This window comes from Cryptomeria japonica, chromosome 10 (assembly GCF_030272615.1).
Source record: "Cryptomeria japonica chromosome 10, Sugi_1.0, whole genome shotgun sequence".
Lineage (NCBI taxonomy): Eukaryota > Viridiplantae > Streptophyta > Pinopsida > Cupressales > Cupressaceae > Cryptomeria > Cryptomeria japonica.
This window is the reverse complement of record NC_081414.1, coordinates 530,552,760-530,567,940: the sequence shown is the minus strand read 5'-3', so window position 1 is coordinate 530,567,940 and position 15,181 is coordinate 530,552,760. Positions and strand designations below refer to the sequence as shown.

General features: G+C 38.0%; 1 protein-coding gene across 1 annotated transcript; it reads right to left on the bottom strand.

The window, feature by feature from the left end:
- Nucleotides 1-7,478: 7,478 nt before the first annotated feature.
- Nucleotides 7,479-8,701, bottom strand: LOC131859061 (uncharacterized). Its single transcript, XM_059212582.1, has 2 exons — nucleotides 7,923-8,701; nucleotides 7,479-7,863 (listed from the first exon to the last, which is right to left on the bottom strand). Exons 1-2 carry the CDS (start codon nucleotides 8,699-8,701, stop codon nucleotides 7,479-7,481), a joined length of 1,164 nt encoding a protein of 387 aa, XP_059068565.1.
- Between the last annotated feature and the right edge of the window lie 6,480 nt (nucleotides 8,702-15,181).

The following is a 15,181-nucleotide window of genomic DNA, read 5'->3' as shown; positions in this document are numbered from 1 at the left end:
GACGTTGTGATCGATCATGTCTTATACAGGATGAATCCTTCCTGAAACCAGACGCTCTTATCATGTCTTATACAGGATGAATCCTTTCTGAAACCAGACGTTGTGATCAATCATGTCTTATACAGGATGAATCCTTCCTGAAACCAGACACTTTGATCATCTTTGTCTTATACAGGATGAATTCTTCTTGAAACCAGACTGAATCTAGATCTTATCAATCAAATCAAATCAAATCTATCGGGATATCAATTTCGCAAAACTCCAAAGATCAAATACCTCAATTGATCTCCCGAGGGGGCATCACCATACCGTAATTTATAAATCAAGAGCCGGGGCATCCTATCAAACCAATATCAACATCAAAACAAGATTATTCTTTGAATCAATGCATCATCACACCTCGCTTCAAAGAGGGGCAAAATGTAGACACTTAAAAATAATTATTTTAATTATTTTTTAATTCCTCACATAATTAATTAATTAATTATGTTAATTAAAATTCTTCTCAATATTAATTAAATATAATTAATATTGTCACTATAGCATATGATTGATTTATTTAATAAATCAATCCCTTTCTTTATTGTTCTAAAAAATCAAATCCTCACAAATCTTCCTCTTAGCTAATTAATTTCAATTAATTAGTTAACCTACATGATTCCTACAAATCATCTTCTTAATTCATCATTAACCTAATAAATTCTTCTAGAAACTCCCTAAACTCACTTAACATTATTCTTTTAGTCAAATTCTCCTACAAATATAAATCCCACCTAACATTTCCTCTAATCCCCCTCCTAATGAGTCGTTAATGGCTAATCATCATGATTAGCCACAAAGTCAACTCTTTGTCCTTTCATCCAACCACTATCTTTAAATGCTCTTTTTCTAGATGAATGTAAGATTTTCGAAATCTTACATTCCTCTAGGCATTTCCCTCTCCCAAGGAATTTTTAATTCCTTTTTATTCTTCTAATCCCCATAATATCCATTTTTGGAAAATTTTTAATTCCTCCAATGCATCTTGTAGAGTGTGGAGATACGAAATGCCTTTAAGGCATATTTCTTGGTCTCCACACCCTCTCTTGGACCTTGTGTGACCTCACAAGTAAATCTTAGCCCTTCATCTCGAATTCATCCTAGCCATCCGTTTTCCTCTCCTCTTCCTATAAAATAGGGTTCCATCCCTTCATTCAAATCATCTTGAAATTCAGTAAGCTTATGCTGCCCTTTTGAGCCCAGGAAATCATCTTGGCAACTTGATCATCTCATCCTTATCATTTGTGCACAATATTGGAGAGCCATCCACATCCAGCAACCAAAGGAGCACATCAAGTGGAGCATTAGCAAGGGGCGCCTTCACTTCATCAAGCTCAATCCGAAGGAGAAGGTAAAATAGCAAGGTGAAATAGTCTTTTTATGATATTTTAGCATTCTGTATGTTTATTTCATTATGTTTTGATCAGTTTACCTTTCAAATCTATTTTTCCCTCTTCAACTGATTCTCTAATTTTAGCTGAGAAATAGAATCCCTCAATGCCCAAATCACTTCTCTCTGTTTCATCAACAGTCCCTCTTTATCTGTATGCTTCTCAACATAAGTCATGAGAGTAACATTAGTTGAATCCTGCAGATCTTGGTGATCAAAGTTCTCATGACTGGGATCTTTCTGTACATTCTGTATGATTTGGTGAAAATTTTCTTCTTGTTCTTCAGTTAACCCTTCTTGTCCTCCGGTATCACTTGAATTTCCTTGGTCCTTGCTTATGGACAAGGGTTTAACTAGTAAAGGATTATCATTATTTATTGGATTTTCCGTAAGTATTTCAGTACACCCTTCTGTGGATGTATTAATTCCAGCATCTCCGGGAATTGTTTCTTCCCCCATGGGTTCATTGATCACATTTTGTTCAAACAAATTTTCACTAAATATGTCTTCACCACCATCAGGAGGAATTTCTCCTTCTTGGGTATCTACCAGAGCAGGACTAAGGGGTTCAGACTGTTTAGATTGTTTCTCCTTTTTCCGCCATTGATTGCTGTGTCTCAATTCTCGTTGCATCTTACCTTGTTTCTTAATTACTTCTGACAAAACCTGCAACTCCTCATGAGTGGAGGCTATATGAGCCAGATTCTAGAGCTGATTTTCAGGCTCCGATTGTAGAGCTTCATTCATGTCACCACGAGGACTGGAGGGATCATCTTGATTCTCCAAGGCCAGCTTCCTCTTGTGACCAGAGCTAGAGGATTTTTTAGAAGCTGCCTTAGCCTTAGTAGCTGAGCTACGAGTTTGATAGGGGCTTAGTGTACTAACAGTCTCAGAGTATTTCTTAGCCCATTTTTTAGAAGAATGCTTGGCACATTTTTTAGAGACCCTTTGTTTTGAAACACTAGGGGAAACACTAGGGTTTTGTTCTGGCTCTACTTGTTCTTCCTCATTCTCAGAAGTATGTTCTTCCTCAATAGGACTATATTCCTCCTTACTCACGGGACTACTTTCTTCTTCATTCATAGAGCTATCTCCCCTCTATTCTTCAACAAAATTTTCCCTATCAAAAGGTTCCTGGTCTGAATCATAACTAACAAAAGAGTCCCAATTACCAGGGGGAGAGATTTTTTGCAATTTCCTAATAACTAGTAACCTAATGAGCCCATGATGTGCTAGGGCATGACCATGACCTTCTTGAACATTTTGACTCATACGTTGCAGAGATGAGTAAGAAAATAGGGAACATTAACAAGCATTCCTCTTCGCAAATGTAATAGTAAGCGGAAATGGTGGGCATACACATAAACATACCTACCTTCGCATGTGATATACTGGATGATGAATCTGGCCACATGTTTCCAATGAGCTGGAAGTGAAAGCAATTTAGTGCCCTGGCCTGAGACAATGACAACGGATTCCCCTCTGTCTAAAAACCTTTTCTGAAGCGGCTTAAGAGCCACTACTTTTTTTGAGATTTCAGGAAAATAATTTTCACCACTGATGGGTAACCTTGAAACTTCAGCTATAGAATCCACTGTGACAGAAATAGTTAACCCGCAGACAATGGCTTGGCCTTTGAAAAATTTTCTGTGAATTCCCGAGCAGTGTGTTCATCATAACCTCGTAGCCGTTTAAAATACACATCCCATCTAGCTTTCTTAAAGACCTTATACGCCTCTACATTTTTCGGGTCCCTTATTTCATCCATCGTCGAAGGCTCATACCAAGGACACCGTTCTCCTGCCATGATTGTAACACAAATTCCTATGGAAACTACCTTTGCCCAAACCGCTAACTATGTAGGAAAATGGTGACGGGGCTGTAACAGAGTTTTTTCAAAACTTTACCAAAACCACTGTGTGAGAAATAGTGACAGAAAGTTACAATCATGAGGGTAAGATAAGACGAACAAGGCAATGATGACAAGGAAAGGCTTTTAAGGGATGACAGAGAGATTATGACGATCGAGACACATAGACAACACAACGTCCCCCCAGCTAAGTAGCAGACCCGTCCATGGGGTATGTCACCATAGGGTAGAGGAAAATAAAATAGGAAATTAAATAAATAAATGAAAGAAAAACAAAACAAAACCATTACCAAATACCGAGGCCATTGATGACAAGAGATGGCAAGGAGCTCCAAGTACGGAGGATGTGACCGGAAGCTGAAGTGGAGCCAGCAGATTGGACGTCACACAAGAGCAAGTAGCCACAAATCATAAAGAAAGATTGCATCCGTAGGCGAAATAAAGAGAGGCATGACCCAACACGTGGAGGATGGGAAATGTGCCCAAGGAAGACACTAGGCCAACGTGGCACGGATGTGGATGGGGAAAGATGGACTTCCTGCCAGAAAAATGAGAGGAAGAAGAGAGGACATTCCTGGCTAAAAAATGATAGGAAGGCATAGGAGTCCAAGTCTGAGCGGACAGGGTTGCTGTGTTTGATTTAGTTGGATTTTTTTATATTTTTTTTTAATAATTTTTATAATTTTTCTTTTGTTCTTCGACAATAAACCGTTGGAGACCCGATTTTCAGTCTATCACCGCCTAGGGGCGTCGAAAAACTGATTTTCACCCCTAAGATTATTTAGCAGTGGACAGCCGCTGGGAAACCGGTTTTCAGTTGCCAACTGGCCAATAGCACCCATAGGTTTTCACTATTGGATCTATTTTTTTTATTTTTTTTAATTCAATTTTGAAGGAGGCCAAAGGGAACCATAGTGAGTTCCATAGCCACATCAAGAAAGAAGTTTTCCTTTGAAAGAGGTTTCCGATATAGCTTCAAGTGGTGACCATTAACGAGGAGTTTGTGCCATTCAGAATCCACAGTGCAGAGTTGAATAGCACCGTTATCATATACATGCTCTACTTCGTAAGGTCCCAGACATCTTGTATGAAACTTGCCTTTGAAATCCTGAAATCAAGAGTCATACAAGAGTGCCCAATCCCCAGGTTGAAAGGATCATTGGCGAATATGTCGATCATGCCACAGAGCCCGCTGCTTCTGGATGACCTCTGTGTGAAAGAGCACATCCTGATGGAGCTCATCTAAAGAGTGTAGTTGGGCAATGCGGTCCTTCTGGGCATTAGAGAGACTTAGGTCAAGTTGCGACGCAGTTCGTAGAGTCTTAATTTCAAACTCGATTGGAAGAACTGCCTTCTTACCATAAACAAGTTTGTAAGGGGTCAAACCAGTAGTGGTCTTCCATGTCGTGTGGTAGGCCCATATAGCTTCAGGAAGCCGCATAGCCCAATCACACTTATGAAGAGCAACCGTCTTGGTAAGAATGTTCTCTAGCTCTCTGTTGGTGACTTCAACTTGTCCATTAGCTTGGGGATGGTAAGGAGTGGACTTCCGATGACTGATCCCATATTCTTTGACTAGAGCAACAATAAGTTCTGAAGTAAACTATGGTCCTTGGTCTATGGTTATCTCCCGAGGCACACCGAACCTAGTGAAGATCTTTGAGTATAGGAAATCAGCCACCTTGGTATCCCGTGCATGCTGCAGGGTGACAACTTCAACCCACTTGGTGACATAATAGGTGCAAATGAGAATGTATTCCTTGTTCCTTGAAGGTAGATTGATAGGACCCACAAAATCAAGGCCCCACTTCTTGAAGGGTTCTATGGATAGCTAAGGGTGTAGCAGCATCTCATTGGAGCATGTAGGATGACCCATCTGCTAGCACTGATCACAATGATGAACATATTGCTTACAATCCTTATGGATCGTAGGCCAATAATATCCAGTAGTGAGAATCTTCTGAGCAGTCCTTTGAGCAGCAAAGTGTCCTCTACATGGTTCAGTATGGCAAGCTCAAAGTATATCAAAGACATCCTCCTCAGGTACACAACGTCGCATGATGTTGTCTATGCCAATATGGAATAGTAAACCATTAATCCAGGTATACTGTCTACGGAGACCCACCAACTTTCAATGTTCACGAGGAGAAAAGTGAGGAGGGAACTTGCATGTGACCAAGTAGTTGGCAATATTAGCAAACCAGGGGCTCTGTGTGGAGATCACAAAGAGGTGTTCATCTGGAAAGGTGTCATCAACTGGAGTGGGCTCATTGTCCGGCAGCTGCAACCTGGATAGGAAATTTGCAACCACATTTTCTTGACCAGGCTTATCAAGTATAGTGACATCAAATTCTTGTAATAAAAGCAACCACCTAATGACTCTACCAGTGACTACTGGTTTATTCATTAGAAAGCGAATTGCTGAATGATCTGTATGAACAAACACTTTATATCCAGTAATATAATGATGAAATTTATTAATAGCATAAACAACAGCTAAAAATTCCTTTTCAGTTACCGTATAATTTACCTCTGCACCGGTGAAATTCTTGCTGATGTAGTAAATAGAATAAAAGAGATTGTCTTCTTTTTGTCCAAGTACTGCACCCACAGAAGAGTCAGAGGCATTGGTATGGATGTGGAATGGAAATTCCCAATTTGGACCCCTAAGGATTGGGGTGGTCACAAGCTTGGTTTTAATAGTTTCAAAAGCCTCCTGACACTCAAGCGTCCAAGAAAAGACAACATCTTTAGCTAAATGAGCAAACAAAGGAGAGGCAATATTGCTAAAATTTTGAATAAATCATCGGTAATACCCAGCATGGCCAAGAAAGCTCCTAACATCTTTTGGATTGGATGGTGTAGGTAGGTCCTGAATAATCTGGACCTTTTTAGGATCAACTTGAATACCTTTGGAAGAAATGAAATGTCCTAACACAATACCCTCAGTCATAAGGATGTGACACTTTTCATGACTTAAAGATAGATTAGTATCTATACATATTTTAAGAAATTTCTCTAAGTTTTCTTTTTCCTCTTCATAAGTATTGTCGTGAACTGTAAAGTCATCCATATAAACTTCCACACAATCATTCACAAGGTCAGCAAAAATACTTAGCCCAGCCAGCTGAAAGGTAGCTGGGGCATTACATAATCCAAATGGCAACACTTTGTAAGCAAATGTCCCCTAGGGACAAGTGAAGGTGGTCTTATCCTGGTCTTCAGTTGCTATTTGGATATGATTATATCCACTGAATCCATCCAAGAATGAGAAGAATTGTTTCCCTGCAAGAGTGTCCAAAACTTGATGAATAAATGGTAATGGAAAATGGTCCTTTTTAGTTGCTTTATTTAAAGCTCTGTAATTGACACAAATACGCCACTTACCATTTTTCTTTGGTACCACTACTAGAGGAGATACCCACCTGCTATCCAAAATAGGATAGATGAAACCAACATTTAACAATTTCTGTAGATCCTCCTTGACTATGTCTCGCAAAACAGGGTTAAGTCTTTGTTGTGGCTGTCTGACAGGATGACTCCCTTCTTTAATGTAAATGTGATGTGTGCAAGTGTTAGGATGGATACCACGCATTGGTACTCCCAAGAAAATGCAGCTTTATTTCCCCTAAGCATGGTAATAAGGTCCTTAATCTGTTCTGGGCTTAACTGTGGATTAATATTAAGGGTGCGACTCGGTAAAATCTCCATAGGTTGCGACTGTATAGGGGAATCCAGAGCTAACACTTGTGATGAATCATGAATTTCTAAAGATAGTAATGGACTATACAAACACTGATGAGGCAACAACTGGTGTAATATGAAAAAGTGACGAATAGATTGAGAACCACCTACTAGAGGGAAATTGCCAAAAGGACAACTAGTAGTTATTTGCAAAGGAAGAACCAAATTGTCCAAAATGTCATTTGACCCATACCTATTTTGAAGAAAATTAACAAGAAGGTTATCCTTTGTGGGTTCTTCAAAATCATATGCTTGTTCAATAGTTAGGACCGGTAAGGAATCTTCCAAGTCACTATCAATCCAAGTAGGATCTTCCATTTCTAGCAGGGGTTGAGCAGGTGGATACAATTTTATTTGCTTAGTTTGTTCTCCATTAGAGATAACCATATTACTTGACCGACAATTGATAAAAGCATTAGCAGTAGCTAGCCAAGGTCATCCTAATATTAAGGGATATCCCCCCAGCTTAACTTTCGGTTGCAAGATCATAAAGTCAGTTGAAAAATTCCATGAATCAATAGAAAGGACCACATCTTCAATAACCCCTACAGGCTTGACCAGTGAACGATCAGCCATCTGGAGAACTGTAGGTGTGGGCCTAAGTCCTTCAAGAGATAATTTTGTTTTGGTCTCATTAGTCATTACATTAATTACAGCACCCAAATCCACAAGTGTATTAGGAATAGTAATCTTACCAATGCTTACCTGGATTACTGGGCTTCCGGGATCTGCATATTTGGGAATTGTCAAATTGTCAAGCATAAGATCTGCCAATTGCCCAATAACTTGAACAGTTTTTGGATCTTCTTTCTTCTTTTTCCTTCATGTACATAACTCTCAAACTATTTTATTATACCCGAAATATCCTTGATAGCCTACAACAAAGGAATCTTAATGTTAACATTGCGGAGTTCATTAATGAGATCGAATTCAGTTTGCGTAGGTTCCTTTTGTATAGGTTTAGAAAGCAACTGGTCAGGAAATGGAGGTTCTTTTTTGGACTCCACTTTAGGTTCTTCATTTATTTCTGTGATTGTGGGACCTTGGAGGGCTTTTCCCGACCTCAATTGTACTCCTTCCAGTTCTACTGTATTAACTGGATAAGTGGGATAACCTACCACCTCATTATTATACATGGGTTGGGATGGCTTATTATTAGGATTGTGATTTGGTTGAGTGGGCATTGATGTTGGCTTTGGTGGTTGTGGTGGGTTAGGTAGTGGATTAGAGGAGGATGATGGAATAGGTGGAAGGAATTGTTGTGGTTGTTGATAAGGATTTATTAAAGGTGGAGGTGGAAATTGAGTTTGAGGTGGATAGGGTTGGGTGTATGGTTGTGGATATGATGTAGGTGGTGGTGCATGCGGCCTCCATGCCTGTTGCCACAGTTGTGTTCCCAACTGGTAATTTTGGGACCACTGAGGATAGGATGAAGGTTGTTGCCAGCCCCCATACCATGTATTTGAATTGGGAAAGGTTTGACTTTGACTAGGAAAATACTCATTAGGGAAACCTGGCTGCATTGCTCTTAGCAGAAAAGGACGTTGTGGGGCCATAAAATATACATGTTCCTCAGCATATTCCATACTAGCTAGTCCTTCTGGAAGAGGTCTTAAGGTAGAATGCTTACTTGCCTCCTCTAGGGATGAAATATTCATTCTATTATATGGACAATCCTCAAGACCATTCTTTTTACGGCATGTAGGACAATATACTGCTAAAGCCTTTTCTGCTTCTTCCTATTTCCTGCGGGTATACAAAGTGTCTATCTGTTTTCCCATATGATTTAATAAATTGGTTTTAAGATCCTCAAGTACATTACCTATTTCATGTTTTGAAATACTTGATACTCCTCCTGAAGTAGGCAACCTACTGGAGTGACTCCTTAGGGGATGTTGAGACCTGGAGTAATTCCTGCAAATTTCAATAATATCATCAAAACTCAATTTTGAAATATTTCCTTTACCCATTAAATTTAAAGCATCCATAGTCTCATCCCTTATTCCTCTAAGAAATAACATTTTAGTAGTGTCAGGAGTGAGTCTTGGCTGTCTTGATCGTTGAAGACTGAATATGAAATGTTCCAGGTAATCTTCCACGGATTCATCCTCCTTTTGGTTCATGCGAAAGACTTCATCCCACGTGTCTTTGGTTTTGCAGTAATCTTGATATTTGTCCATAAACAACCATTTCATCTCATCCCAAGTTCGGATGTTTCACAGGCTCATAAACCATCGCAATGCTGCATCCTTGAGTGTAGCTGGAAATAGTTTAAGCTTTTGGCATCATGCCTGTAATCATAGCTATTACACAAGACTTCAAATTTGAACAAAAATATATCAAGATCTTCAATAGATAAACCACGGAAAATAGGTAATGCAGAATGAGGAATGTTTTTCATGGGGGTGTCCTCATCCAGGTGTTCAATGGGGAACTCGAAAGCAATAGGTTCATTTTTTACTAATGCCCTTTCATTATTATTATCTTGGTTTTGACCTCTCAAGTGTCCACTCAAGTTTTCCCCATTATTATTAGCATCACCCATGATGTCTATTGCCCAAGGAGTATAAACAACTATAGTTGGCTTGTTATTTACCAAAGATGAACCTGCTCTTAAGTCATAGGACTCATTGAACTATTTGGCAACCCTTTGATATGCTTCCTCTAAGGACTCTAGAGATTGCTCCACTGGAGCCTCTACAAGAGTAGACTCAATGGCACATTTTTCTAGATCGGGTTCACTAGACGTGTCTTTCAATGGACCATCAACTTCTTTATTGTCTTTGACTTCCCCTTTCAGTTGTATTTCTTGTTGCGAGTTCTCTTTTTGTATTTGTTTCCCTTTGAAAGATGTTTGAGGACTCAAAAGTTTGGACTTACTTTTTGATTTTTCTGAAGTTGACTCTTGCTTCTTAACAAATCTACCTTTACTATCTCTAGCTCTATTCATGCACATAGATGAATTACTATAATGCAAACCTAAGGTACTAGCTCAAGCAAGGTCAACAATTGTTCAAGCTTTCACTAAGGTGCACTGTTCCTATCTTAACTTACTATGGCTTCACGCCTTTAATACCTCTCCCCAACAATGGCGCCAAAAATGTAGGGTAAAACTGTGGTCTGATTCTTTGGATTAACTTAGGACTAATTTGATGCAAACACCCTCAGTTACACCTAAAAGTGTCAATCCGGGATTCGTAGGATTGATTCGTAAACTGATGAGAGGTATAGTGACTATTTGCTCAAGGGATGAAGATAGTATGTTAAGTGATTATGAATGCATTTCTAATTTACACGCTTATTCCAAGAACAAATCTAAGGCTCATTCACTAACAAATTAAATCTCACACTTAAAATATTTAAACTTAAGTCACACACTTTCAATCAAGTCTCTTTACTTAAACACCTACCTTATAAACACCAACTTAGAACATTCAACTGTGTTTTGCTTAGCAATCTAAGAGTGAAAATAATATTGTTCTGCTTCCTATCACGGTAGTGACAAGAAGTGGAACAGTATGTAAGAATACCAAATTATGAAATCACAACAAACACATATTTGTTTGAGCCTTCAAATTATGAATCACAACTTATTTAGTCAGATCAAACATGAATATAGAACTGAGATATTTTCCTTATCCTACAATTTCCGATTAGACTTGTGAATTACAAATCAAACAAAAAGATGTCCTGCTGTGTGGATTATTAAATTTTCTGCAAGCTCACAATTCCTTCAAACAATACTACGTTGAATCTAAACTAAGCTGTTTATGGAATCACACAATTATCATTATAAACAATAAACACAAATCATGTAAACAGAACATAAAATTACTCACTTCACACTTATAACAAAGCCAGTTGATAACACGAGCAAGGGGCCCCTGCCTTCTCGGTCACCAAGTGCTGAAACTATCAATGCTTGTTACTTCAAACCATGCATTTGCAATCAAAGAATAATAATTGGAACAACAATATTTTTCATATATTATCTGGTTATCCTTTTGAACAATCCCATACATATTTATATAACACTGCTTACTAATATTGTCTCTAACTGATTAGGGGATTGTAACCATGAAACTTGTTTTATACACAACAAAATGATAGCCATCAACTAATCTAGGGCCGCAGGCCACCAAATCAAAACAATATAACAACTTCAACAAGTCTATGCCATTTTAAGATTATACCGAAACTATCTGTAAAAAATAGATCACTTTCATGTCATTCTCTCATTCACATGATCCATGCGCCAAGCAATGCTTTCTTCTAAGTACCTATCCACCTATAGATCCCCTGTTATGGCAATTAAACAATTGAGTCAGTAAATAACCACGGTTTTCGCTCATAATTTTGGTTTTGGCTTTTCTTTCATATTTATTGAATTCCCTCTTTCCTTCCTTACCAAATGGTGACATGAATGACATGGATACCATAGGAATGACAAATAGTGGCAAATTAAGGGTAAAAGAAATAACACATCCTAGCCTCATCACAAATTATAGCATTAAAAGAGGTAAACAACAATTACCATACTCATCTATCAAATATGACAAGAGGATATGCCATCATGATCAATTTCTTTTACCAATCCATCATTTTCATAAAATTTTATCGCATAGAACTAGCTTCAAATTTCAAGTTCTAAAAGCAAGTTAACTTCCATGAAATAAGAGGAACATATATAACTCAATTGTTTACACTTGCCAGGCATATAAAAAGCCTTTTCAATGACTATGTCCCATAACATAGTGACAAGATAACACAATTTACTCCATGATTACACAAAGTACCTATCCACATAACTAGAATGTACAACTCAAAAGACCACATGTGAGCATGTCTAATGCTCGGTCATAGTTAATATGCACAATCAATATCTCTATGCCTGATCTCAGAATAATAAATGATCATAAATATTTAACATCTCGCCCAAGGGCTTGATGGTACTAGGGCACACCATAGCGGTGCTACCTTCCATACAAAACCCTCATGAACATCCCTTGTTGAGTAATGTGGTTAGCCTCCAAGAGATAGTCACCACACATAGGTAGGTAGTGGATCCTAGTTGTATCACAACCTCACATACCCCCATCCTCAAGGTTCCCTATGTCTACTTCCTCGTATACACTCAACCAAGACCGTCTCATATGTCCTTGGAGAGGAATTCACATTTCAACACAAGACCAACATACGGAAACAATAATGATAAACTAGTTTAGCCACCAAAATATAGATGAATAAAGATAATAAATCATCAATTCCAACAGTAAGGCAAGAAAATAATCCAGAATCGCAACACCAAATCAAGTAAGCAAAAGATTGCAAGATCATGGCTAAACCTTCAAAGTCAAAATAGAATAAATTTCTGGTCCACAAGGAAATAAATAAGAATATCATGATTGCACATAACATCACTATGTGACTAGCATCTAGCCACCAAAGAGGAAGGAGAGATCAATAGTTTAGCTATCACAGTAGCTCATCGTGTGGTGTGGTCTAGTCACACATCCACACGACATGATAGTGTGCACCTTGACATCACCCCACACCATGTCGTCACGCGACATGGCTATACTCCAAGTGGAAAAGACACACAATGGATGTATCCCGCATGGTAGTGTACCTCATGGAAAAAGGCATGCGCAGGTCACATCCCGCATAGAGACATACCTCTCAGGATACTCGCCGTAAGCCAACAGTGCACATGGCTAAGATCCACCCACATGTCTACCAACATCTGCTAACTAGAAGATCATATGAAAATAAGATACCTTTCATGAAGAAAAGGCAAAAGATCCTCCAAGATACACCATCACTATGCTCAAGAACTGCCATCAAAATGCTCAAATAAAAGAGAGGAATAGGCTGGCACACATAAACCTTATAAATTGGTTCATCAAAAAGGGAAAGTATTGAGTACACCCTTAATATAGTTTCATTATATAACTATATTTTTCCTCGAAATAGAGAAGCTAAAATCGCTTTGCTCCGACATTACTCGTATGCCGATCCATACTACTCAAGGAATGGTGACTTCTAATACTACCCCTTAACATACTAAATTACCAACAACCCGCGGTTGGGTACTTAGTAGGGTAACAAATAAGCAACATCACATAAACAGTATGGTTTCCCATACTCATAAGTAAACATATCCTCCATGGTTGATTACTTCATCATCCCATGGGCACATATAGCAAGCACTAGTTTCTTACAATACACAATGAAAGCACCGGCACTGGTTTATTCACATTTATGGGGAGTACTTTTTAGTACCCTATCATCTACTCAAGGAAGGTTTAATTATTCTCCCCACATGAATAACTGAATAGAATTTATTCAAGGTACAAGTACTAAAACTATTTGCAACTCAAAATTACAAAAGGAAGTAACGTCATTCCTATATCTTTCACTAATTCCACTAAGGATTCATATTCACATTACTAACCATGCAAATTTCTTTCCAAAGCATAATACTTCCATCTTTTAATATGCAGCCAAAATGCAAAAATACAATTTCACATGCTTTATAAACATTCCATTTAAATCAATGCATTATGTAGTAGCATTTCTAAAAATCTTATAATATAGGTAAACAGAAGGGGAAAGAGAGTTTGATAGTCAAACTATCTCATATGTATGCACAAAATTAACAAGATCACACAATCATGCTAAAATTTCTCACTTTATATGCCTATCATCTTAATTGAATGTTTTTCATATCACTACCATTTTAGGAGAATGCCAATTGTCCTAACATGACATTTCCAATTATTATGGTTGCAACCGAATGTCCTAGTTTTCCAAACAATAGAAATCAAACTAGACAATATTTTCAATAGTGCAAGACCTCTTGCAAACACTCACTACTCTTAGTTAATAAGAAAAAATCATAATCTGCTGATGAATACTAAGAGGGGGGGTGGTGAATTAGTATACCAAAAAAAACTTAACTCAAACTCTTAAACAATTTAGCAGTTAACTGGTATAGCATATTTACTAACAAATCGACTAAGACAAATGCAAACCAAACAACAAATAAAACATTCACCCATAAGAGCACAATCACCATAACACAAGAAATTTTGACGTGGAAACCCAAATGAGAAAAACCACGGTGAGCAGAAACTCACAAGTAACTATCTGCAGAATAGAAACCAGATCGGTTAAGGTCATACAATGTTCTTCACCAGAACAGATCCTGTTAGGAATCTAGATCTCTGTTAGGAGATAAGTCCTGTTAAAGACTACCTTGTGAGAGGATTTTAGATTCACAGTTGTGAACCACCTTGTTAGAGGATTTACAAAGGCTTTGTTGGGCCTACCCGGTTAAGGGTTTCAGACTTGTCGAAGATATGAGTAATCAACAAGTAGATGATCTAGATACTAGCATAGTATGCTTGGTTAGATCCTTGATAGCTCATTGTTAATGCATATTAGCATTACTTCAGTCTTCAATTTCTCCACACTCTGTTTCTGCACATAGACCTAATATTCTCTTCTATAATCACACATACAAAAATCCTCATCAACGACTAAAACCCTAGACATGATGTCCTTATAAAGGAGTCTGATTTCATGTCGGTCCAATAGGATTACTTTACAAGTTCCTAGGTTTAGTGCATCTAGACACATTTGGTAACATGACACAAAATCACCGCCAATGTGTCGGTGGATGATAACTCATCACAGAAATATCGGTTGGTAACTCATCACAGAGTAATACTGGTTCATTACCGATTACCGATTCATACATTTTACCAGTTGTTAAAATGAAGAATGGAAAAATGTTAACTACCGCTTTGTTCCTTTGTACCGCTTTGGGATCCTCGAATCGCTTGAGGTCTTCATACCGCTTTGGGTCTTCAGTCAGTTTGTGACCAGTAAACACCTTCTGCAAAACATTGATAGTCTAAAGACTATAATACATAATACTAGTTGGAACAATTGCCGGTTGAGCATAACTCATACATAAAGAAAGTGATCATAAAACAAGTGTGTGTCCATCAATGACAATCACAACATCATCAAAATGCCAACATCTGCTACCTTTCATCAAAAAATAAAAATAAGATAAGAAGGTAAACGAAGAACTATCAACTAAATAATACATATTAATGCATGCACATCAA